Source organism: Platalea leucorodia (genome assembly GCF_965183815.1).
Source record: "Platalea leucorodia genome assembly, chromosome: 4".
NCBI lineage: Eukaryota > Metazoa > Chordata > Aves > Pelecaniformes > Threskiornithidae > Platalea > Platalea leucorodia.
In genome coordinates, this window is record NC_138826.1 from 3,597,511 (window position 1) to 3,625,238 (window position 27,728).

At 39.4% G+C, this 27,728-nt stretch overlaps 1 protein-coding gene across 4 annotated transcripts in view; it reads right to left on the reverse strand.

Annotated features, from left to right (window-relative positions):
* Window positions 1-27,728, reverse strand: part of DOCK1 (dedicator of cytokinesis 1) — a 315,877-nt gene that overhangs the window by 233,060 nt on the left and 55,089 nt on the right. For all 4 annotated transcript variants that reach the window (XM_082310428.1, XM_082310427.1, XM_082310426.1 and 1 more), the window contains 6 exons: window positions 23,162-23,259; window positions 19,965-20,054; window positions 19,370-19,470; window positions 17,471-17,605; window positions 13,321-13,429; window positions 438-508 (listed from right to left, as the gene is read on the reverse strand). In XM_082310428.1, the coding sequence (XP_082166554.1) occupies window positions 438-508; window positions 13,321-13,429; window positions 17,471-17,605; window positions 19,370-19,470; window positions 19,965-20,054; window positions 23,162-23,259 (604 nt within the window). The remainder of the gene's footprint in view (window positions 1-437; window positions 509-13,320; window positions 13,430-17,470; window positions 17,606-19,369; window positions 19,471-19,964; window positions 20,055-23,161; window positions 23,260-27,728) is intronic.

The window sequence follows — 27,728 nt, forward strand, 5'->3', positions numbered from 1 at the left end:
CCGAAATGTCGATCCAGCAATAGGGTTCACTGAACAAAACCAGAGTTGTTACTTACAATAAATTTATACTTGAAAGAGGGAAGCACAAGTATACGGCTTAAGAGTTTTGACGTCACTTGCCTGATTGATAACTCCTGCTGTCTCATTGCAGGATTGTACTCAACAAGACTGCAAAGTTTGCCAAGACATTTGTCAAACCTTAATGCCATACATGTTGCTTTAAAAACAGGCTATTTGTGTAGCCCTAAAAATGTTTGCAAGGGAAAAAAGAAAGTAATAAAACCAAAGTGATAAAACATCTCAGGTGAACACATTTCATTGCCTCTGTATATACTTTTATATATGTGTGTGTGTATATATATATATGTATCTGCGTGTGTGTGTAAAATAAAGATCTAGATAAAGTTCACACTATGCATTTCATTAACTCTACTCACCTAAGTTCTTTTGGATCAAATACTAATTTCACATCATTGACAATAGCTGGCAAGTATTTAAGTGCTGCCCCCTAAAAAAATAAAAACAACAAATAAACAAGACTGAAATTCCCCTGTCTTTAAAGGTGATGCAAAGGCTGCAAGAAGAGGATCACACAAGAGTAGGTGGCTTCGGCTGAACCCCAGGGCTCGCTCTTCGCATCTTCTTCTGGGGGTAAGCTACCTAAACTGAAACTCAACAAAAAGGAAGCTTTTAGATTTAACGCATTTAAAAGAAGACAGAGGCATGAAGGATTAGTAAGCTGGGAAAACTGACAACTCACACCAAACTTAGAGACTTATAAGCTCCTTCCAACATGTTACAGAAACCTTTTGGTGTATTGGTACGCAATGCGTAACTAAGTTATGTTCCTCTAATCACTTTTCCCTCATCTTCTGTAGAGCTGAAGCAGCACCTTCTCATCCTCCTCATCAGCCGTGCTGCAGTTGTTTGGGTTTAACTTGCCCTCCACTACTTGAAAATGAAACAAAAATGCACAATTATCATTCTTCCCTGCAGTAAATTCTTGGTAGCCACTAATGAAACTGCGGCTCTTTCTAATTCCTCTTGAACTTGCAGTTGTCTCTCCATTTCACAGGACATAATGAAAGGATTCAGAAGATACAAACAGATGTTTAATATTTTAACTATTCGTAGTAATTTCACCTAATTTTGTCTTCCCATTTCTTAGTAACAATTAGTATTTATTTATTTATTTATTTGTAGAGCAAACATTCTCTTACAGGCATCAAGAGCAAAATCCCAGCAATTAAAAATCACTGCCCAGGAATTTAATGCAATCACGCCAGAATACACCTGGGCTAGACAATAGTAAATGGACCTCTAGTAACACCACAGATAAAAATCACTTAGTCTACACAAACAGTAATTTCAATCAGATAAAGCTGGGGTTTTTTTTTCTTCTTCATTTGCAAATGGATTTAAATGCCCTATTTCAAATAATAGATGAGAAAATGTTCTGCCTAAGAAGCCCTAAAGCAAAAGTCTTTGGTTTTAATCTTAACGTTATTAGCTCATACACATGCACCATATTTACTGAGGTTCCTCAAGTTCTGGCGTCCACTGAGCCCCAGACTAGAAAAAACCCCACAGTAATTCAAATATAAACCACAACAGCCAGACTTATTTCGCTTACCTTTGCATTTTATTGATAATATCAAATGGTTTGACTCCAGACATATTTTTGCCTCAAAAGGGGGAACGATTCATTCCCCATAGAAGGCATTTCTGGTTGTGGGTTTCACGCTTAGCATTTGCAGTTTCCATCAACGAGAGCGCCATGTGCTCCCCACCCTTTTGAACGAGAAGGAAGACGAGCCCTTATACTTTTCTTTTTTAATCAATTCTATTCTAGTCTGAAGTCCATGATGTGACAAGTGATTATACTATACAACTCCACGGTCAGAGGAATTCAAGAGACAGAAAAACTCTATTTAGCAGTAGTTGTTAGTAGGAGGAAGAGCCACAGGGAACAGACGCGAGGAGTATCGCCTCGTAGGTACGTACAAAACCACTTGTCTACGTTTCAACTACGCTCTTCTGCCGCAGCCCCAGTCATTCTAAACCAAATTCCACCGTTCTTGAACGCGCGAGGTCAGTTGTTTGACTACAGTCACAAGGGACATCTCGGTCCAAGTTGTTAAGCAAAAAAAGGGGGGGGGAAGAGTTTAGAATCCACTACCAATCAAATACTTCGTCTTTCCAGCTAAAAATACAAGTACCATTAATGATTAATATGAACTATTTTACAGCAAAGTTCAGGTATATTATACAGTATAATTATTTTAATTAAATCATTTGCATATCTTTAGATAAGATTAGCAGAGGTATCAGCGATACAAAATATGCCTTTTCTTGAATAATGTATGAAGCAGTTATTAATTTACATATTTCTCAATAAAAATGCAGATTGGAGTGATTTTGGTTAGATGGTTTAAGAAAGCATATATCCATGTCCAAAACCATACCCAAAAGCACAAATTCAGGCAATTTTCTCTAGATTATAAAGCACTATTGGATACTTCAGGAATTTTATAAGCTTTGCTGTTCCAGCATGTACAGAAGTGGCTGCAAGCAAGCACTGAATATAGCCCTGGAAATGTCACCCATCCTGGAGGAAAACACCAGGCTACAGCAGCTGAACAAATTTCTGTTTAAAATATTACATTGTTAAAACTTACGCGCACACTACGCTCATCTTCAAATCAGCTCCTATATTCTTCTGCAAGGTGAATATACAAATTTCCTTTTCATTCAATATTCATTATTACAGAAATATTGCCAATACAGTGAACAAAATGTATAAGGCAAGACTGTTATAGCTTGTGTTCAATTCTGTGCTCAAATTCAGTCTAACAACTAGAACTGAGTAAATACCCAACATTTCCCACCAGTATTTGCTCAAATAAAAGAAAAAGGTATATTTCCACAGCATTGATACTATTTGGTGTCTGCTAGTCATTAAAAAAAAAAAAAAAAAAAAAGGCTGTGATTTTTTCACCTGCTGAAGCGTTCACAGAAGCAGTGGAAAAGTGGGGGGAAAGAAAAAAGAGTTTTGAATTCAAAAGGCACTAACAGCCTCTGCTTCCACAGAAGGAACTCCTCGGGAGAGAAAGAAACCTGTCAAATACCTTGATGTAACCAGCGGGGAAGTTTGCCAACGCTTGCTGACCACTTTTGAAAGAGCAAAAGCCGAACGCGTCAAGAGGTTAGATGCAAATTTCCGAGTGTTCCAGTTTTTATTCATAGTCCATTTAAACTGTCAAGCTTGATCATCAAACATTTCCACGTATGCTTAAAGGACTACTTACATGCTCAGAAATCAAGCTCATAACTGTAATTATGCAAATAGTCCCATTATGTACGCGCTTATGTGTTTTGATGGATGAGGACTCTAATGACCAGTTATAAACCGCAGCCATCACTGTGTTTTTATTTGCTTATCACTCAAATGCATGTAGCAATAAATGTTTAGTAACACATACTGAAAAAGAGCTTGCGTTTTATATCTTGAATTAAAATTTCACACTGTGCTGGCACAATCATTAAAATTAACACTTTAATGACTTAAATGAAGTACTATCAGGTAAAACTACTTACAACATCACTTTAAAGCCTGTAGTTACAACAATTACCAGCAACTTAGCTTCTACTTTATGGACAAACCAATTAAAGTTTAATATCTTAAAATTTAAGGAAAATTGTGGAAGCATATTTCCCCATTTCCAATCTCAACTGACTCAATTATGAGACAGACAGTATGATCAGGCAAGTAGGCTCTGCAGCCCCATGATTAAATCTGTACCCGTGTAATGTAATCCAAAGGTCTACTAAAAGAACTTTTTGTTGATATTAACTCTTGTAAAAAAGCAGCTCTCACTGTGGATTTTACTTTGTTAGAAGCTGCAGCTGAAAGTAGATCTTTTGTTAGCAGTAGCACAATTGCAATGCCGGTTATTCCCAGGATGCTGAATATTTAAGTGAGGAATATTAAATGCAGCAGATAAAAAACCTGTTCTCATCTTTTCATATAACATCAGGAAAAAACAAATAAGCAATCTGTTTTGATTTTTTCCCATTGAAATAAATAAAATCAGATTACTTTCCACTCTTGATCGGCACTGGATAAAGGTTCAAATTCCTCATCTCTGCAAGAAGTACATGGCAAACTAAATCAAAACCTTAATTTCATATTTACACAGTGATGTCTATGACACTTGAAAATTCAAAAACAGCATTAGAGAAAACACAATAACGAGAAACCTTAATACTTGGATTTTTAATCAAACAGGTTTTTGCAATAATTGCCCTGTGATCCCATTAGATACATATACAAAGCTAGAAATATCAGTCTCACATACTTAGACAATAATTATACACAGTTTCAAGCTGGGCTGCAATAAAAATTTTACTGCCCAAAGGGGCTTCTCTCTTTGTGGAAAACAAGTGACAAATTATTACTACCCTTATCAAGTTACAAAATCATTCATTTTAAGTACTACAAAGCACACAAACTAGCAAAGGGGAAGAATAAAAAGGAGAGAAAGCAGAAACAAGACAGTGCATCGCATGAATAAGGGATATATTCTCCCTGTTACTGAGTTACGCTCCCTTGCACGCTCACTGTTATATTGACTCTCGGGGTATTCCTGAATTTTTTTTTTCCTGGGATGCGATCCACACGCGAGTCCAGGATCGCCATGACGTCAACAAGCTCACGTCAGCCTGCGAGCTAACTGGCGGCACCTTCTGCTATTACATCTCATCCCTTACTTCTCCCTCTCCCTCAGCACACACGACCATACCCACAGCTGGGCACTTACACAAATATGTGTTCATTTCCCCTTTATGAATATCATCTCTATGTATAAAAGGTATTACGCCACAGCCAAAGTGCATACATATGAAAAGAACCATTAACCGACGCTACGTGAACCAGCTGCCAATACAACCTATTGAACCGCTAAGTCGATGAGTGCAGTGCTTCAAGGATACCCTTCTAAACTATAAAAGAGGCAATTAAGTATGCCAAGAAATAAAATCCACTAAGTGAAAATAATAAGGTCCAGAAGAGTCAAAGCTTTGCCTTAAACAGAATAAATTAAGCAATAATTGATGGTCACAGTTCTCCGCGCAGCCAATACAGAGGACGAAATTCCTAGGTTTTATCGTTCCACAGAATAACTGCAACTTATTCCTTATATCATCACAACCACCTCTCTATCTAGAGCAGTCATCCTTTGCAACCTTTAAGATAAATTCATTGATGTGCTTATAATGACTAACAGCTAATTATATTTTCCTGAACTTCTTCAGAGCTGCAGCTAAATAACGCAGGGTTATTTTCATGTTGAAGAAACAAATTCAGTGATGGCCTGTATCAAAAGATTAGCTGGGGGAAAAGCCATCAGGCACGGTAAGAAGACCAAACAAGCAAGACCAAGTGCAACAGAGGCGTTATTTCTAACGGTGGTCCCCCAAACACCAGTGAAGGGTCCGTTGCAGTGCCCACGCTGCCACGGCTCTGTTTTGCCTGATGGTTCATTTCCAGACAGGTTTAACGAGACAAGAATGACCAAGGAACGGGACCTAGCGAGAGAAAAACTAGCACATTCCTCAGATCTAAAGGTTCAAGGAGTTTCTATGACTAAGACTTTAAGCCAGCAATTCAGAAAACACTTTATTCTGAAAGGAACTTTTTCTGCAATTTTTTTAGGGGGAAAAAAAAAAAACCAAACCCCAAAAAGCCTGTTAGAGCACTTCAACACTTGCATATATAAACTGTGTAAAATAAGAGTAAGCTTCATTTATTTTTTAAAACAACAAAAAGAATCCCCAGAACCCCAACCCCTAAAATTACCTGGAGGAGCTGCCTTACGGAAAAGTTCCTTTTCTTCATGTCATTAGGCAACTGTAAGCACCTCAACTCCAGATTTTGGGACACCCACCAGAGCCCAGGCAATCCAAATCCCTCCCCACTCCTAGCAGTTTCCTCTCGGACACCGTGTAAGCCTGTCCTCTGACCCCAGCTCAATTCAAGCCCTTCCTGGTTTTAAGTTGGGAAAAGACAAAAGACAGACTAATACTTCCCAGCGGAGTCCGTTTCTGCAAACCTTTGGGTTTGCTGGAGTTGGCTCCACTCGTGACGAGCAGCATTACCTTAGGCATTCGGTCACCAATGCCCAAAGCCACCTAGCCCACCTTTTGCAAAGCCACTTAGATTTTTCCTTTCAAACATCGCCAACCCAACGTAATAGCAAGCCGTGAAGAACACATCTACGCAGAAGTGTACACGCTCAGAAACGTGTTTAAGAAGTGTTACAAGAGTAGTACAATTACAGCATATTTCGTATGCCATTTGGAGACGTAGCCTTAATTTCTTCTCTCAAAGCCATAAAGTCACGCTGCAGTCTGCGTTCAGCAAGCACCCTTTGTAAGCATCCCCAGTACTTTGTCACATCTGGTAGCCGTTAGTACATCTAAAGGCTCGTGGAGTAAGAAAAATTATACTCTCTTAACACAAAAATTTTATTTTACCACAACTGAACTAACACTCTGATGTATTAACACAAAGCTACACTAAAAGGGGACTAAAAATATGGCAGTATATTGCATCATAGCATCCTTCTGCCACTTGACAGAAAACAAACTGGCTGCACAAACGCTTCTTTGTCCTCTGAAAGCACACTGAACTGAGATAGGGTAGCCTTGCTAAGTAGCTTAAAGTCATTTTGATATAATTTCGGATAATAGATAAAAAACAATGGGAGTTTCATTAATTTACTTTTGTTTATTACACAGTTGAGAGCATCGAGCAATCTTTTCATTACCACAAAACAGGAATTACTACTGTGATAACAGCACTGGTCACTGGTAGATGAAAACAAAGCAGTACAGAGTATGGCAAAGCAGTCTTGCAACAACAGACAATTCTAACTTTTATCCCATTCTTGGGTTTATACTGACAAGGAATGTCAAAAAACAGTAACGAAAGCTTCTTTACAGTAGCTGTTTAAGAAAACTGCTATACTAACTTAAGGTAGTTATTAGAGTGAACAAATGACGCTGGCAAAGTATTAAACAAAATGTATTCTGAATGGTACACTACAGGTTTTCTCTAGGATTTAGGTTCATCTCTTTGTACTACATAAAAGCAAAAATACCTAATTTAAAAAATGTCATTTTCTGAAGTCATTCATTTCAAACAGCACACCTAGTCTCAAAATTAAGCATAAAATCTCTTTGCCAAATATAGTATATTCTTACGAACTCTTTTGTTTGATGAAGCAATAAATTTGTTTTACCTGACTCAATTTGTACATGATTTTAATGTTAATTTTCATCTTTTGTGTCACCCAACACAAAGCACCTACCTTCTATACAAGCATTATCCTGGATGCCATTCTATTAAACTCATCAACCCAGCCAAATTAAGCCCAGTCAGCAGCTGGATGAAACAATTTCCAGGAATGCCTAAACAATATTTCTGAATCGCCCCAGTCTGCAGCCGTCATCGTTCCAAATGATGGAACCAGAGCCTCTGGCACAAAATTCAGCGTAAAATGGCACAAAGCGTTATCACAAGTAAAGTGGCATTGCGCTTTTCTAAAGATTATTGTATTTGTTGCCAGTGTAACAACAGACTTTCCCATGTAGGTTCTAAGAGACACGCAAACCTCAGTCCACGGTTGCATTTTATTACTCGACTAATTTTAAACAACGGTTATAAAGTATTGGACCTGCTGGAAAAGCCTTGCAGACTGATGCAGTCTCTTGTTTTCTTCCTAGGTACCTCAGCAGCTTGGAATGTATTTCCCTGTCTTCATATAAACACTTTTCTGTGGCTTTAGCAATAAATGCTTAATATTGAGTAGGAAAAAGAACGGTATGGATACTGAGAAATACGCATCATGTGTTAAACGTGACAAGGATTATTACAAAACCACACACACAGGAGAATTCGCATTAGTGAAATGTTATTATCTTCCGTACCAGCTCTCTGTGGTCACATTACAGGATAATTTTATATACACACCTACTTTATCAAGATCATTTAAAGCACAGAGAACTACCTCGGCTACCAGCCTATCTTTCTTCAGTCATCCTGAACAGCAGTACAAAGTCACGCCTAACAGCAAACATTAGAGCAAACTGCAAGAGCCCTGCTGAGAACAGTTCAGCTCCCTCGTATAAACACAGCCCAAATCAGACAGCCCTCAAATTTGATGCAGCTGGCTCAACTGCCCTTGTTTCAAAGAGATGCAAGAATAAATTACTAGGAAACATTTGCATTTTTATCTAAACTTGAAACGTCATGCTAGGCTTCAGCTGAGCTCACGCTTAAACAGGAAAAGGTTAAGGAAATAATTATCATGCACCAATTAGCAGAAAATGGGAACAAAACCAGGAAAGCTCACTACGCTTGTAACCATTAAAAATACGCGCACGTACCAAATGCTGCACACCTTATTTAATCAAGTAATGCTTAAAATCAAACTGATACTTGCGAAACAAAGTTTAATCCCTCTACTTCTCAAACTGTTACTGCAGCCCACTACCACTCATCGTGCAAGAAAAAGTTTTGTTAGTAAGAGGGCGACCAAAACATCCGTCAGCTCAAATCGCTGTCTGAATTTCCCTTTCCAGTTTGGACAACGGCACACCTTAAAAAAACCAAGTGTAAAAGGTGGCCTGTGAATGCCTGCCTCCGCTGCAGTCAACACACACACACACACAGGAAAACCCTAACAATTGTATATAGTTAACTAACAAAAAAAAACCAAAACTCTGCATTGTTTAGAACACTGTAATTTATACCTTAGCAGCTTCTCAAATTCAAGCCTATAGGACTGACTACAGCTGCCTTCATAGCCTAGGATGAAAGTGGGTTTTATTCATTTCTTACACCTTAATGTTTTGATTGCAACATATTGGAGTCCACTAAGAAGTATAAATGCTAGTAAAGCTCTGCTCAAATCGTGTTCTAAGAATATATGGATTTTTACTTATTTATTGTAAAAATACGTAGCTGAAGCCCTACAACTCAAATTTAAAATAACCTTTTAATAATGTTTTTAAATTATTATTATTTTGCAATGCCAAAAGCTCATGAAAGGAAACAGACCTTTACACTCTGAAAAAAATTCAGTTTTTTCCATGCATACGCTAAGCCAGCCACTACAAACATAGACCTGAAGGACTAGGGGAGCAGTTCTTCAGCCACAAAGCGACCATTAACCGCACCGACAGAGCGGGCAGCAGGCTGGAGCCAGCACTGGGGTTACCTTCAGGGCCCCCTCCTCTGACCAACACCACGCCGCAAGCAGGGAAGGATGGAGAGCTGGCACAGATGTGCCTCTGCCTAACTCCAGGCCAACTCAAGGCTTCTTGGAAGACCCTGTGCAAAAAGATCTGGCCAGTGCCCTTCCCAGCCACGAGACTGGGAGTCAAAGCATCCTCAGTAACGCAAAGCATGATTTTGGTGCAGTAGAGGATTTTGCAGGACGACAGGGCTTTTGCTCTTTTGTTTCTTGGGTTTTTTTTCCTTTTTAAGTCTTGAGAAAAATTTAATCAATGCAGTGTACAGTTATACCTACTTGCAGTCAACAAAATTGCTGAATGCCACTTTTGACTTGCCCTCCATGGAAATATTCTTGATTTTGTTTCCTTAGAAGCTGAAACTGAAGTCAGGTTTGCAAAGCAGCCACGTATACAAATTCTCCCCTACCCTAAGAAATTCTGAACAGCCATAAATCCTAAAAGAGCTACAAATGCAAAGTCTCTTTTTGTGCTCTACAACCTTAAATCCTTGTACAATTCATACAGCTTTCTTTTGAGGAAACTTTTTTTTTTTTTTTAAAATGTACTCAAAGCCTTGAAAATTTTATATAAAAAAAGGGAGCAAGTTAAATGCAAAATATTAAGTAAGTGAAGACCTGAGCTACAGTCAGAAACAGCTCATCAGCTTCCACAAGGACATAAATATTTGAATAGATAAAGAGTAATTCCTGCTAAGAACATAAGACTGCAGTCATTCATTCTCCCCCATACCGTGTCAGCTCGAAGGCTACTCTCTTAACAGATAGGCCGGGGGGGGGAATTCAGTATAACCAACCCAAAGAGGAAAGTTGGGAACATTTCAGAAGAACTTTCCAGTGGCAGTTCTGCTTCATGTTGATAAACTATCAAGCCAGATTACAATTTTTGCAAGGAGAAATAGAAATATTCAAATGTGTGAATTAAGCATCTGTCTCTTTTTATGTGAAGCACCTTAATTTTCTATGTAGGTCTTTTCAAGTTGTTATCTCTCCAAACAGACTTATTTTGTATACACTTATTTACCTTCCCCAATATGTACTAAAAACAGTAAAAAAAAAAAAAGCCTGAAACTGCTACAGCTGGATCTGATCTTAACTGCACAACACAGGGACCTAGCAACTTATCTGCTTATCTCCGTTAGTTTTCTACAAAACTTCAGAGTACCCAACAGCACAAGAAACGCTCACTGCGTCACACTAACGGTTCGTATAGCCCAACACTCGTCTCCAACGGTGGCCACAGGAGATGCCATTTCCAGTGTCTGCGGTCCATTCCCCTCCTGGCTCCCCCAGCATCCTTCAGAGGCTGCATCTCCACCCGTCCTTTCAGAACACCTATGGACCTGTGGTCTGTAAATCCGCCTAACCTCTTTCTAGTCCTGCTGACACTACCTGCCTCCATAATCCCCTGCGACAGCAAGCTTCAGGAACGAACAATTTTTCTTTTACTTCTTTTAAACGAACCTCCTACTGATGTCAGCGAGCGCAGCCTATTTCTTGCACTGTGGGATTTGGTGCAGCAGAGTTTCACAGACCGCTCACCGCCAGGAAGGGGCGGCATTCCCAATCCTGCTTCTCCGTACCCCACAACTATTTCCTGAGGTACGGAGACCAGACCAGCACCTGGCATGCAAGATGCAGGGGCACCAAGGGTATCTGACAACAAAATGACAGCCCTGCCACATTCTCGTTATCCCTCTAATTGACACCCAACACCCTGTTGCTTCTTCGCCTGCGCGTGGAACCGACGACCCCGGAGAGCTGTCAGTTACGACTCCAAGGCGTCTTCCCCAAACTGCAACTGCCAGCTTCAAGCAGACCATCATACAGAGATTAATTTACTCTGAGATGCACTGCCTTACATTTGTCTACCTTGAAGCCCACCTTTTAGCCTACTCAGTTGTGTGAGGTCCTTCTGACGTTCCTCACCACTAGCATGGTACTTAACTACCAGTTCCAGATCACCGATAAAGATGCTGAATGAAGCCTGTAAGGTCGTGCCCGCTTTACGTGGTTACTGACACGCTCCCAGGACTCCAACAGCTTTGTCAGGCAAGATTCACAGAAGCCATCCTCACTCTCTCTCAAAGAACTCCTGCATTTATCCACCTAATTTTATTCTTTGTAATAGAACCACACATTTCTAGTCACTGGAAAAACTGTAGTACTTCAGTGGATATTTGAACATAATAAAAGCAATCTCACGAGCTGCAAAAAGCTAATACTAACAATGATGTATTCTAAGAGCTAAGTAATTGGAGTCCAAAGGAGATGAAAGCAATGAATAATGAGTGAAAGGTTGTCAAGGCTTCTGAAAGGCATCCACAAGCACGCTTGTTGGACAACCCCACACCGGCTCATCTGCCAACGCTTCACCTACCAGCATACTTCACGTAGCCAAATGCAGACAGTAGATGTGCTCTACCCAAGTTTGCAGAGATCTGAATGTGAAATAATACAGAGACTAGGACAGACACTGCTGTAGTGTGATCTCTCTAGCCTTTGCTAGTAAGTTTGTCTTCTTCTCCTGCATCTCAGGTGAAGACAACTAAATCTGTCTTTTGGGGGTATTTTTAATTTTTTTTTTTTTTTTTTTCCAAGGCATAAACTGTTGGAAAAGAAAAAAGCTCATGTTCATCTGCCTTCCTGAAGTAGGCCTCACAAACGAGTCTCGGGAAAATAAAATCTTACATTCAATACTCGTAATCTGAAAACATCCTATCTGTAAAACACCAGATAGCACACTGAGTCACTGACTCAAACCTACCAATTGCCATTCAGGATAGATGCTTTGCCAATGGAATGAAACTACAGCTTTCTTGAAACATGTAATATCCCTATTTTGTTATCAGATGATACAGTCTCAATCTCTCTGCCTAAAATATTCGAACTCAGCGGCTTTATCCCCACTATCTATTTTTTGCTGTGTGCTCAGCATGGTATTAGTAGCCTAAGACCTGCATGCACTCAGCTACAAAGGACCGGTGTCTTTGACTTAGGTGCTTTCCCACTGTACTCTTCCCAGCTCCCTTCAAGAGGAACCTCTTGCACTGGCACAGTACTTTGCCGCTGTCTGTCTTCGCCTCCCAGCTCCTATAAAAAAATTCTTCTAATGCACAACCGCTGCACATCTGAGCAGGAGGAGTCATACTGTCAAACTGTCCCCAAATTCAACCCCAATTCTTAGCCCCTTTCTGATCATCATCTTTCAACTCATTCAGCACAGCTAGGTCAAGAGTTACATCCTTTTATAAATTCTATTTGGCACCACAAGGAGAACTTCAAGGCGAAGCTTATCAAATGCGTGTTTACAACAGTCTCAGTACTTTCCCGTGGTGAAAGAGATTCGCTAACAGAACATGAGACCGGTATTGGCACAATGACCTCAGACTCCTCTGGATACAAAAATCTACCAGTCCTATAATTCAACGCTTCTGCTCTGTGATATCAATACCCACGTTCATTTCAGGTCAAAGACCACATTCCCAATCCCATGAGCCAGCCAATGCTACCAAAAGCAGCTATCATTTTAAAGAGACAAACAAGAGGAGTGTAGAGTGGAGGTGGCAGTCTGACTCACTACTGATTTTCCATTAAAAACACGTACTAGGGCTTAAGATACTATATTGAAGTTCCTGAACAGCCTAGGATATAAGCAAGCGCATAAGAATACAAGGATCTACATTGTCATCAGCATCTTTAAGATAATGCCTTAAAAATACCTTTAAGTTAAAGTTATACCAGTTAAATAAGCTAAACATCATTTAACTCCTAAGTTCTCTTTTAAAAATAAAAGTGAGGTATTTGCAGCAATTTAAGCAGACTTACTTGTTTGAAGCACGTTCTTTATATAGTCACAAACCCTTCATTAGATGCACTAAGTATTAACCACGTTTGAGGTTAAATACGCTTTTGGGGACAAACACAAGCATACACTTCATCAATCACTCATCTGTGGTTTAGGATGCAAAAGTAAAGCCAGGATGGAGACCTGTAAAGTACATACCTTCACTATGACAGTTTGGTCGGAGATGCTGCTCATCATCTCATTGATGGACTTAAAGAGCTGCAGCAGAGACTCCCTGAAGTCTGCTTCTCCTTTGTTTTCATAAAGTCTGAAAAATAATTAGGTTTCATAAGCACGATCTAACTAAAATGGAAATACATTTCAAAAACATCTGTTCAAATGACAGATAATTCGTTGCATTACTTTCAGGTTCAAAAATTTCTACAAGTTTCTTCACTAAACCAACAGTTTTCTTTCACAAAAAACTAAACACAAGACAGACCGACAGGGCTGGGTCAGCAGGAACAACAGATTTTTTTTTTAGAGCTTCCTATGTAAAATGCCACATCCAGTATTGTTGTTTACACCTTCAAGTCACGGTGAATCCCTCAGCGGTGACCCAGTTCCACATGCCCAGGCAGCAGTGGGACGGAGTCTCTCCACCCTGCACAAGAGCTAGCAGATGTCTGGGAGGACCATTGCCAAGCAGCTCTCTGATGTGGAAGCCAAAAAGCATCGAGACAACTTGCCAGCAATCATTAAAATCTACCAGTGGCCTAAGGTGAGCGACCTCAAGCTCTGTGAAAGGAAGAAAAAGCCTATCAACCCGCTACTTGCTAAAAAAACCCCTTTTTTTTCCCCACAGGAACAGAGCGCTAAAGTTAAAATGCATTTCACCTCTAATTTCTGGCTCACTTACGCTAAACTAGGTAAGGCTCAGTTTCCCATACAGTCAACACAGCTGCTGCAGAAGAACGACTAATCCACAAATAAAGGTCACAACACAGGTCCCTGGGCCTTCAGGTGGGATTTTTCAGAGCTGATCTGCCCACAGCCACCCCTCTTCTCTCTCTCTGCCAGATGCTTTTAAAGGGATAAAAACTGCCCTGAGATGCCTGAGCAACACCAAAGGCAAAAAATATACAGCCAAGCTGAAGAACTTGGTCCACTGGTTCAATACAGCACAGGAATGAACGTTCCTGAAACTCCCTTGAGTATTTTAAATGCAGCACGATCTCTGGTTCAGCTGTAGGATGAGATCATTCTCACTACAAAGTGGAAAGGGAGAGGGAGAAGACTACTAGCTCCACATAAACCCTTTAAATTTTCTCCCCCTTTAGCAATATGTATGACTTACCTATATAAGGGCTGTTGCAAATACACTTCTTGAACCTCAGCTATACAGACTTAACGTGATCAAAAAAAAGGATCAGTGCTTAAAAGAAGCCCAGGAGAACCTGGCATCCCAGTGAAATCTAAACAGGGGTGTTTATAAACACCAGAAGGGACTTTTTCCCCAACTAAAACCCTAGGCTTACCCAGTCAGCTTTGATTGCCCCCAAGCAATCCAACAGCAACTGGGCTTCCAAAGCCCTCCTTGGTTCTGCTAGCTCTGGCCCTGAGCTCACCTAAACATTTTGCACCAAGACCCATGAGAGCAGCTCCCAGCAAGAGTTCAGTTCCCCTCTATTTTCCCCCATTTTCTCCTGGGGTTAAACCCAGTAAGAAGGTCTGGGACGTGGTCTGCAGCTCAGAAAGAGCACCACACCCAAGAATTTTGTATATACAGTCATAGTGTGATTGCTTCATGTTTGAAGATATCATGATGGACCACCTATTACAGAAGGAAAGGGGCTTATCTTTTTAAAATAATCATGGAGTTCAGAATGTTCTTGCTGCTTTACACTGAAACTAATGTGTATCATTTTTAACGCTGTGTTCATAAACCTTTGGGAGCCACAGATATTAAAAAAAAGCTATTTAACCAGTACACAGGGGAAATGAATGCTACAGAAAAAAATATTAAATTGTGTTCTTTTGCTGTGCAAACTTCTATTCCCCTTTTAGGCTAAAACCGGGGAATATGCAGGACAAATTACTTGTTAACTCACAATTTCAATAATGGATTTCAGTGTCCCCCTGAACAGATTATAGAGAGGTGAAACTAATACCAATACAAGGAGTAACTAAACTTGACAGTCCAATAAATCAAACTGCTTCAGACAGAGAGCTTTGCGTTTCAAAAAGGAAATTGTAATAAAAATAAACAAGTTAGTAAAAAATGTGTTTCTACTGTCGGTTATTAACATATGTTTATTTAATACACCTGATAATGCACAAAAACACTGCAGTTATGAGAAAACCAGTTGACCCTTCTAGCACTGCCTTCAAAATTTTAAGACTGTTGTAAATGCAATATAACCACTGGGATCATTACCGAGAAAACTAAATAAAGGTATTTCTAATGTTCACTTATAATATTTTGCCTTTATAAACCTTAATATACTGAACAAATAGATTTGTCACCAAGCTTTAACTAGATGAACTAGGCTTCTACGTATTTATCCAGAACTGAAGCTTGCCTGCAATCACATTACTAAAACGCTCCATATATCCAGTCCACTACCATATTACTAAAGTTAAAAATAAGTCATTTTTTAATAAAAGATTCTGTTTGCTCGTTGAGATTTCTCAGTAAAACACTAACGATATTTCAGAATGCTGTTACACTTCTGCATTATAATCACTTCAAATCGCACACCTCAGGCAGGATTTAAGTCTTATAGCAGAACAAATCATGGTGTCATTCAGCATTCAGTAGCTTCGCTGATTAATCCCTTGTCATTGAGAGCTGTGTCTTCCCAACGCTAAAGAACTGTGAATTAGTGCTTAGCACGAGGAAATCCAATGGCCAATACTAGAGGGTCATATTGTCTGTAAATCTAATCTGCAGCAAGAGATAATTATTTTTTTCTGTTTTAAAGTGATTTGTAGGACCTGCAACAGTGTAAGTGACATTCAGTATTTTATGAATATCACAGCAAGACTCCTACAGAAATAAATTACAATCTTTATTTTAGAGAAAGGTTGGTGAAGTTGGTAACTTCAGAGCTCTACATAAATCCCTTGTAATAAGGTTGTTACCGTCGCTAACAAGTAGTAAAAGGATTGAATCCAAATGAAGACGAATACATTATCAACTTGCTTTATAACTTTTTAAATATTTTGTGTACAAAACACAGTACTGACATCCAAATTAACTTAGAACAATTATTTATGCTTGACTTTACGGAGGGACGCCCGCTGCAGGCAGCGGCAGTGAGTGGCTGTGCAGTTCACCCTGCAGGAAGCCGAGCAGGGAGCAGAAAGCAGCCCCCCCGCAGGCCTCTGCCACGCCGGCAGGCATAGAAAGAGCTTTTACAGAAACCCAAATGATTCTCCTATCAAAAAAAAAAAAATCTGTCACTCTTGAGGAGAAGATTTCTCCATCCCTTCTGTCTTTCCACTTTCCCGTCTCGCTTGCTGAAACCTATTGATACTGCAGGGCCCTGCAAACTGCGGCCCACCAACAGCTTCTGTCTGCTGGGACAGATGGGGGGTCCGGGGGGCTCCGAGCTGTTGGGGATTTAACTCCAACACCACTTGTGGCTTTCTTTTACAAGGCAGTGTGTCAAAAAAGGTGCATCTCATACTCCTTTCCCCCCTCGCTGTCCATCTATTCTGCCTCTCTTCCCTCTCCATGTCTGGCCTACGAATAAAGCCCTCTGCAAACCACAGCTTCCCCCTGAGCCCTGCGAGCACCACGCGAGGACAAGCATCACATTTCCCATCCAGAAAAGCTGTCCCTTTGCTTTGCTGCAAAATTGTCAATACTTTAGTCAAAATTTTCAATACTTTAGTCTTCCCCGATTTTTGCAGCCGTCTGAGGAAAGCCGCTAGCAAAGCCCAGGCGCGGATGAGGGACGGGGCAGCACGGCTACTCGGTAGCTTCACCATTTCAGTCACGCTATCACACAGTCATTAACAAAAGTTTCCCACATAGTGGCAAGCTTTATTTGTTCAGAGACCTAAACTATAGAGAGCTGCAACACATCGTGATTTTAGCAGCGTGCTACTACGTAAAATATACATCTCAGTTAGACACAGGTTTCTTCTGTTTAGTACTTTCCACGCCGTTGGGTTCAAGATTAAGGAAATCTGCCTCGCTCTTAGGGAACGGCTGCCTCCTGAAGTAAATTCTAACAAGTCAAGATATTTCTAAAACGATGCTACATTAAGCAAGTTTAACTCGTGATGTTATAATTGTGACACTTTTTGAACAATATTGTCAAGGGGAATTACAGGAGGTTTCAGCATTCGCCATACTTACTGATTGAATAATATCCTGGACCGCACTATGAACTTGAAGATGTACTCCAAGGATTTCATAGCTTTAAAGAGTTGATCAGTGATACCACACTTCTCAGCATTATCCACGTACGTTTTTAAAACTTTAGTCAGCTTTCTGTTTACATACGAAAACACAAACAAGTTACAAGCTTGCACGCAGAGAAGAATTTCAATTTTGAAAGGTTTAAAGAAAAATTATGTGCCTAAGTAGCACCCACCAAGTTACAAAATTAATTATGCAACTAAGAAACTCATTATGTTCTTGGTTTTGCCAGTAAGTAGCTGCAAGCTAGTCTTGGGAAAAAAGAAGAAAAACACAGACCATAAAAGCATTCAACATACAAGCAATACAGCAGATCTCGATAAGACTTATTTTCCACTGGATATTTAGAGATATTCAGATTTAGGCTATTATAAAGATACAACTACTAATAATAGTCAAAATAATTAAATACAAACAAATTGCTAGCATTAAGACACACAGAATGGGAGTTTCTTCATTAAACAAGGCCTGCCCTTTACATAGTTTTCCCATGGATTTGGGGCTAGAATTGGTGAAATTTATTTCTCAAAAATGTATATAACACCAGTTGGAAATTCTCTTATTCCACATTTTAAAAGTCCATCAAACTTGAAAGTGAGACAATTATAAAAATAATACCATTTCAACTACCTCTCTTCCAATGAATATAAATCATGATTTTAATGCAACTACAAGCAACCCCATTTTAAATCATCCTAGCTACACTGTATGTGTCAACATTCTCACTAAAAGTAAGTACAACATTGTGTACTACTAACAAAAAATAACCTTGAGTAGACAGATGTCTCGATATTTGTGATGTTATTTTAATAGGAGTAAACTGCCGAAGAATTTCAAGTAGCCACTTAGATATTGTCAATGCAACCTTTCTTTACTTGAACAAACTTGTGTAATAAAAGGTGGGGAGGGGACAGGGATCTGTCATGCCCACAGGCACAAGTCAAGCCAGAATTCACACCTTCCAGCATCCTCGAGCTTAAACCTGCTTGTGCCTCCTGCACTTAAGGAAGGGAAGGATGCTCTCCACGCCTACCAGCGAAAGGGCCACCTTCAGCTCTTGCTAATAAAACCAGATGCTGGAGGATGCTTCGTTCTTTACCCACTTCACATGAAGGCTGCAACAGTGGTTGTAACTCAGTGAAGTGATTGTAGTATCAAACTTGTGACTAAAGGCCTAACTCTTCTTCACTATTTTAAAATCAATACTGCTCAAACATTTTCTGGTCACGTAATAGAGACTGTGTAACAGCTAAGTGCACAGCAGGTTTCCCAGTTTGGATTTGTTTTCCTCCCAACACTGCAAAGATATCCATTATATATTTTTCCTCCAACACTAATAGTCTGAAGCAAAGAACCTAACTGTCAAGAAATACTTAAGACAGAAAATACAATGGACCTTTGGTTTTTTGTTCTTCACTGCTTCCTCCCCGAAGTGACAGTAATGCAGATAATACAGGGTAGAACATCAACTTAATGCACCAAACAACATATATTTGAAGCATCTTAAATAGATGTGATTTCTTTCTCAAGCATGACTGAGAATGGCTTATGGATACTTTCCTTACAAAACACTTCCTGAAATAGTCTAATCATCCCTTCCTTCAATACAACAAAATCAAGACTTCCTTCTTGCAAATGACCAAAAGTTTTATTACTGTTATTTCAAGAGAGAAAGAAATACAAAAGACTTACTATCTCCAGCCTTCTTCAAGAAGCTCCCACCCTCCCAAGCTCTAAGGGCAAATTCCTAATTAAACTATATAAACAAGTAACTGAATAATGTTATCTGGAAAACGTGTGCAAGCTACATTAGAAAAAGTAATTTTTAAAATTTACGTGTAGGCTAACGTAGCGCTGAAATGCTTCTTAATGTAGGTTTCCAAGACAGGATTAAAATGCTGAAATTTTCTGTCAGCAATCAGTCCAATGATAAATACCTGAAAAAACAGCATAATTATTGTACTATCCTCAAAAAAATCTTTAATATTGTACATTCACACACCTTTATTTTCAGATAAGACACATTAATAACATTAAAAACACACAGACTTTGGCTTTTGATTATCCTCCCAATATATGAATATTCTCCTTTCCTGTGAAAACTTCCTGTTCATAACAAAGTTTTCTGTTCCAAGCAGAAACTTTCTGTTTCCGTCCTAAATCCTGCTGTTAATCCACTAAAATGACTGGACTTGATTGCTTCCATCTTTTCTGGAAAGATGACACGATGTAATCCAACCCTCTTTTGATCAAGTCTGACTGAAACTTCAAATATAATAAAAACCTTCCATGCATTTTAAATTAAATAATAAATAACTAACAGCTAACAAGATCCATTTCATTAGTAATCTTCATTCTAGCATTTACGCCATGTTTGTTTTATTTATCATTGCAGTACCTACATTTTATTCCACCCGCAATGCAAACTTACCAAAGCATCAAACACTAACGTGTCAAATGTCTCACTCTCCGAGTTCTCCATCATTATGTTAAAAAGTGCATCCAATGTATCTTGAAGAAACTACAAATAAATACACGATTCATCACATTTTACAGGAAAAATGAAATTCAGATGTCACACAGGTTTCTACAGACGTACTTGCTTTCATTTATATATTTCACAAAGTAATGACATTTTAAAAGTTAGCTGAAAAAAGGAAAATCTAACATTTTGTTTTTCAGCAACTTATTTTTTAGTTAAGTTGATTATCTATAGATCCATATCACTCAAATAGAAAAAGGAGGTCAGAAATCACACTTGGTACACCTGAACAGTAAGTTTAATCTATTATAGTGAATGAACAAGAATGTATTTCCAAACTCAGTTTCAACAGTCACCAGGATCATGCAGCTTCTGAAAACTGATGTTTCAGAGCACAAACCAGTCAAGCAACTCAGTCTCATGCCAAATAAATCAAGTCATCCTCAGTGGTTTTGAGCTGAGCAATGAAAAGTGCACAGCATACCGCTTTTCATGACTGCATAAACTCAGATCCACAATTTCAAATGAGAGCACACATGCAGGCATGGGAAACAGAGCACACAACCTTCTGCCCCGGCCCAAAACCTACACGACTATCCCTGTAACAGAGGAAGGGTCTTCACTAGCCAGCTGGCTGGACACCCTGATCTGCACGACACGAAAGTAAAAGCAGATTAGTGTCAGGGGACCCAAGTTAAGCAGAGGGATAAAAGCTGTTTTATGCATGTAGAATTACAGCGTTTCTTCCCAGTGCCAAGTAATACATGCATAGACCAGAGATACTCATCAACGCATTCAGTTTTATCAGCATGGGATTCTGTGTCTGAGCATTTTCTTCCACCAGATGACACAAAACCGACATGGGCTCCTCCAAGGCAGAATGAGGATGGATCATGGCCTCAAGTCTGTATGGTTGTGATTGAGGGGTTCAACATGGATTGTTCCAGCAAGTCTGTCTCAAAGTAAAAATGGTTTTTGTCTTGTAGACGAGATAAGGTATAGTTGGGGAAGATCATCTGAACAAACAGAAGGCAATTGATTCCTGAGATTGCAATTACTAAGAGATATTATATACATCGTGGAAGTGACGGAGAAACAGCCTGACTCCCACCTTCCTCCCGTAAAAATTTTTATCTGTGCAATGAGTCTCCTAGATCAAACATGATTCACTTCGACCATCTACTAAACCCAGAGTTAAATCTTGGGAATTAATCTCCATTTAGCAGCTTACTAAACACTGCTGAATGCCAAACTGCCTCAAAACAGGTGAACATGGAGCCGCAGTTGGTGCTACTGGTATCTGAAGATGAAAAAACAGAAAAGCCAAAATGCTTGCAGCTGATTTTAGACTTCAGTTCTGGGGGAAATCCAGCTCGTAGTTGACTTTCATTAGTAGAGCTCAAGTTTTAAATCTGTTCGCGAGGACTTCATGTAACAGCAAGAAGAATACAGGATAGATGCTTTTGTTGTATAAAGTGGCAGGAAAACATTTCTCAGGTAGGGAGCTAGTATTTCTAGACTATTAGTTGACATTCTCATATCCTGTAGGCTCTCTGCGTAAATGGAGCCAGAGCCTCTGTTAAAGGGAGATAACATTTACAGTTTCCATACACTATTGAAAGACTCAATTGCAGAATTAGTATCTTGGCTGATCTCTACTTCGCAATAAATAAACACCAGTAGGCAGAGGTATTTTACTGGAGTCTTTAAAAAAACAGAAATAGTTTAACAGAAAATTTGAATACGTTTTATCAAATGCGTACTTTTTGTAATACGCATAGCCTGTACCATGTATCGTACATAAAAACAGAAAGGACAAAACACGCTGAAAGAATACAAAGGAACAGTTACAAACTCGATATTATGAACGTGCAACAGAGCAGTCTACACAAAGATTTTCTGAACATTGCTGTAACAGATGGATAACGTAAGCAACGGTCGTCTTAAAAAAAGAATAAAAACGGTGAAGAGAGCAATATCAAACATTCACTCTTCCGTCCTGTGCATAAAGCAAGTTCTGCTCAGATCCCTGTGCAACAGGGAGAAGGGAGTACGATTTCATAGGAGTCCTGCAGCAGCGCAGGGAGAGGTGAGCGTCTGGCAGCCGGAGAACTCGCTCCGATATTGCTTTTACTTAAAACTTCGCTTGTGCTGCACTCTGGTGCTTCTAAAATCACCAATACCCATCAGGCGGTGATCTGCTGTACGCGCTCTGATGTCATTTAGAGAAGAGGGAAAATTACAAATGACAGAACTATGACAATGCTTGGCAGAGGGGAGTATCAGTGTCAAGTTTTTAGCTATCAAACGATCCACAACAAAACAGCAGCAGGTAGAACCTTCCTGAAAAATAAATCATGTGAGATACTATTTTCACCCTATTCAATAAAGGATAGTATCAGCAGTCTCAGATGTTTTAAGTTACTTCAAGATGAGGCATTCATTAGGCTTCTATTAACCAAATTAAAATCCATTGAAGCAAGAAAACAACCTACAGGCCCTTAAGGGTCATCTGTCCCCAATATATTACAACTTCTGACACTCTTTTAGATTTGATTTATTACAACACATTCAATAAAGTCCCAGCCTGCTTTTTTTCCCACAACTATATCTGTCTTTATGTAGGTCTCTGCCATCACTCAGTGGCCTCGACAAATGTAAATAACTTGGCTCAGCTAAATATTTTCAGGAGAAATAATTTTTTTTAAAAAAATATCAGCAGCACACAGTAGGATTGCGTTCCACATCCATGTATTAAAAATACATTTAATATCACCATGTAAGAATTCCAAGATGTTTTAAGCTTGGAAAGAAAAACGCCCTCTGCCTTCATGTATCTGTATATAAAAATTCACTGAACTGCTAAAAAAAAAAAAAAAAAAAAAACACCACCACCACACCCTACGTTTTCAGAAATTTGCGTTTTACGTGTGTTTTACCAGTACTCAATATCTGAAATGTTCTTTGAGGGCAGGGAGAAGGGTATTAGCATCCTGAACGCTGAGAGATAGCTGGTCACAATTGAATGTGCAAGTGCGTGCAGTAAGGGCGGGTGGGGGGACACAAAAGGATAAGAATACCTCAAAATATGGAATTCAGCAAAATTATGATACCAAATTTATTTTTAAAAGAAGTCAATTTGTTACCTTAACCACTTCACCGCCATCAACTTTCATCAGCTGCTTCAAATTCTGCTGCAACAGGTTTGTGTTAGATCGCCATTTCAGAAGTCCCAAGAGATCAACTAGGAATAAGAAAAACAATTATATCATGCAGGATATTTACTTTCGCTCACACCTCACAACTATGTTCAGGACAAAGATGTTTACTTCCATAGGTCATCCATTTTCACTGGGCAACAACGTATTTCTAGTATGCCTCTGACACTGCAGAAACCTAATACAATGCTTCTATCATGAAAGAACTCTGAAAGGCTTTCAAAAAAACCAGACTGCTTTTGAAATGTCGGCATTAAAATCTAGGCCAAGAAAGTCTGATCCCTCAGTTTTAATTTGTTGTACACAACAGTTGTATGTTTAGAAAAAGATGCCAAAATGAAATTAGTCAGCCACCAACACAGTCATATCTACACGGCTGTGACTCTTCCAGCATGAATGTTTCTAGCTTCTTTGCTCTCACTGAATAAACTGAAAAGAAAATAAGGCACAATGCAAGGCAAACAGTTGCAAACTAAGCTAATTCAGTGGAAAGCTGTCTGCTTAATAACTCATAATGCCCAAAATTTCTTGGTTGCTTCTGAGTGATGGAGAGCTAGGCTACAGATCAGATCACGAAAACAACTCAGCTGCAACCCAAACTCTACATCCCACCATCAAGATCGTGTCACTTCAGCATTCACTGACAAATAAGGGAACACAGAAGGCAAGCAATCTCTCTTTTATCAGTCATGAAGAGCCACAACACCTTTTTTTTCAGTTTCCTTTAAGGAAAACTGCTCACAAGGCAACTCACAATTGGGGTTCCCTGTAAATAAGCACACTGGTACATATTAACCATCACACTGGAGCACCAGTAAGTGAAACCCACCCTGGCATTTGTTGAGATGCAACCTGAATTGCCCACAAACCCGAAATCCCAAGCCCGTCCTGCCTTAGCCAAACTAGCACCAGGCAAAACTTCCTCCCTGCCCCATTAAAAGTCAGTTTTCAGCACAAAACAAACTCTCCGTAAAACATCCTCAGTAGAAACCCCCAAAAATAGACAAATAGGAGATTTTAAAGACTGTCTACCTTCAGTGTAGCCACTGGATTACTACTGCATATCACCTCCCCCCAGTATGGTTAATATTATGTGAATTCTGCCCGAGGTAACTCTTAACCAGTAAGGACAGATGGCTTCTCCCAACCACTACCCCCTCACTTCTTTTATTCGAACTTCCAAAGCAACCAACAAAATGTTTACCAAGGCATGCATACGTAGAGTATATTCTGGAAATGATATGCAGAGACCCAGAGCAGCTGCTATACTTCCCCCAAAATCTTTCATTCTAAGCAATAAATAAAATTACTTCTAGTGGAATGGACTGCAGTTCTCCTTGGGATAGATTCCCCTCTGAGCAGCACTCCAAGCAAGCCTTCTTATCATCTCTTTGGGAGTAGAAGTAAAAAGCGTTTTACTACATTAAAGCTCTGAACAATCCAAGCCTTCAATTTTTAAAATGTTTTAATTTTTTAGTATATCCCGCAAGAAGTCTATAGGCTGAAACCGAAGTCTTAGAAACTCAACATTAACAGAAAAATTGCTTCTGGAAGAAAAGTAAAGATGCCTCCATCAGTTATCCATAATGTTTCATGGATATGTTTATATCAGCTTTCTACCGCTGAATTTGGTTTCAGCCTGACTTCTAAAAGGGCACCAGCTTGACAAAGGAAGCGATCTGAATAAAAGCCAGCCCACAGACTATCTTTGAATGCCATCATGTATAGCCCCAAGAAAACAAACCCACGTGTACTTTCAGCGTGACGACACAGCAAATGCTAAATGAATATACATATCTGAACAGAAAATGTCAATGCAGTCCAACTACCAGAAAAACAAGTTACAGTGTACAGTAAAAACGTGCGTTGACTCCGTTACCGCAAGCATGAACCCCAGCAAAGTACCAGTCCGTCAGTCAATCCTACCCTTTTAATAGGTCTAGGTATAAAATAATACAGGAAGTAGAATAGGATAAGAATGTAAAACAGTATTTTAGCCTGTAGTAAATAGTAATTACTGTAGTCAGCCTAGGTCAAGTGAAATTTACGTGATCAGAAAATACCAGAGGAAGAAGACAGAAGGAGGATTTTCAATTGCAGAGGGTTAGAACAAACATCGAGCCTGCCAAATAGCCAACAGCAACTTTATATGGGTGAATGCAATTTGATTATATTGACTACATATGAAGATTTTCTTTTACATCTTATTTAGCAATTGGAAGCAAATGGTCCAACTTCCCGGTTATATATTTTCCTTGCCCTGTATCTATGCAAAGGTTTCCCTACAGAGATACCCAAACTTTTCTCAAAGCCCTGTCACTGAAGTTAGATAATATTTCCACTCTAATTAAATTTCCATGTGTCCTTTGAAATAATCTTCCCTCTTGACTTTAAGCATTTGATTTTCCACTTTACGACTTGTTTTATTTTAATTCTGTATTCACATCTTCACATTTAGGCCACTGTAGCACCTGAATTTGTCATGTCATGTATGGCTTTTTTTTTTTTTTTTAAATTACCAATTGTGCTGAATGACTAAGTAAAATTCCTCTCTGCTGTTTTCTGAAAGCCTAGTCTCCTTGGTTCCTTGAAGTCTGGACTCCAGACCAGTAACAGTCACTATTACCTAGAGGTTTGAGTCCTTCAGGCAGAAAAGAAAACATCGAACTCCTTTCAATAAGCTTTGCAGACACCCCGGGTGCTCCACAACAGCAAACAGACAGGTAGAAGACTACACAGCTCTCTGGCTACTGGCAATCAGAAGGTGAAGAAAGAACCATTATAGATGACCAACGGGAGAAAATTATGTTTTGGCTCAACATTTTGGTAACAGAGGATAATCACGGACTTTTACTTACTTCTTTTTAAGAAAGTTAGAGTATTAACCAACAATTTTACAGAAGTTAAAATCAGCTTCAGAAACTATAATCTGAACAGCGCTGCCAATTTTTAAATGAAAAACGATACTTGAGGGAGGAATTTAATGATGAAATCTTTTTGTTTTTCTTCTAAATTGCTTGAGGATACATGGCGATCTTGTTTAATAACATCAGAATACTTTGAAGAAAGAGAAAAGGCTTTGGCAGCTTTGAGAAAAAGTTTCACAGACAACATAATTAACAGTAACATTAAATAAAGATCAAAAGTTCAAAGCAAATTATATGTAAATTAAGCACGAAACAATGCTCAGTCTTAATTTTAATAATAGTTCTGCAAAAGCAACGTCAATATATTGATCGCTATGAAATACATGTAACTACTAACAAGCACTAGGAAAGACTGAGAAAAAAACCTAATCATCTCAGAAACAAAAAGCAGCTCAATTCCACATGCTGGTTTCTGCTTTCTACAAAACCTCAAACCCACTGTGTCACCGTTGAGCTATGATCCCATCTTTGCTAGGAAATTCCAATATCATTTCTGAATTTTTTGCTAAACACCCTCTTAGGCTGTAAGACTGCCAGACTGCAGTGAATCTGATGTGCTCTGAATACGAAACACCTAGGATGTGCTGTAACAGAGACGCCACTGAAAAACACTGCAATAAAATTGTGAGTTGACTACAAAGTCGTACCAGAGTAGTAACTCCCCCCCCAGACAGAGGAGAACTCATCACCGTGACAATCCAATCATTATGCCCACTCACTCCCCGTCCCAAGCCCTCCTCATCCACAACCTCGACTCCCGACAGATCTACCCAAACCAAGCCCTCCCTTCTCGTGAGTCACGAAGGAAGGATCCCTTTCCCTGGCATGACTCACTCACATCTCAATGACCCACCCACACTCCCGAGTCTACTCCTGGTGCAGCGAAGAGAACAAGGGACCGCTCCATGGCAACGAAGCGCAAAAATTACAGAGAGGGCACAGTCTGGAAATGTGAAATATTTGCTTTGGTGGCTGCCATCAGCTCTACTTTCCACAGCCTTTGGATGCAGTCAGCTAGCTGACAAATACACACGAAAAATGTATATAAGGCAAGTTTTAAAAGGAACAAAATATGCCAACTCCATTCCTGGCACTCTGTGTTCATGTGAGGATGTGTGAACATGAGTGACCTCCATGCAACACATTTTCATGCTCACATCCCTTCTGCCCAACACAAGAAAACATCAGACCTTTCTTCAGGCATAAAGATATGGATATCGCACCTTGGAAACAACATAAAACAGCTTATTTGGGAGCAGAGCCATGTTATTACCTACTCTTAAAAGCAAACTCATCCTCTTCCATAGTGCTATTATTCATACCCACAGAGAAGTAAAATGCCACAAGAGCCTGCTTTCAGTGTACTTCAGTATAAAAGTCTCAACTATATGGCAAACAACATTCCCATTTCCATTTCATTTGGATTCTTCTGTTTTCTTAGAGACATGTACTGCTCTAAAGCAAAACAAAGCCCACAGGCAGAGAAAAGGCTGGATAGTACACACGCTCAGTATTTTGCTCCATCCAGACAATTACATCCAAGACTGCATGGCAAACAACCCACCGTC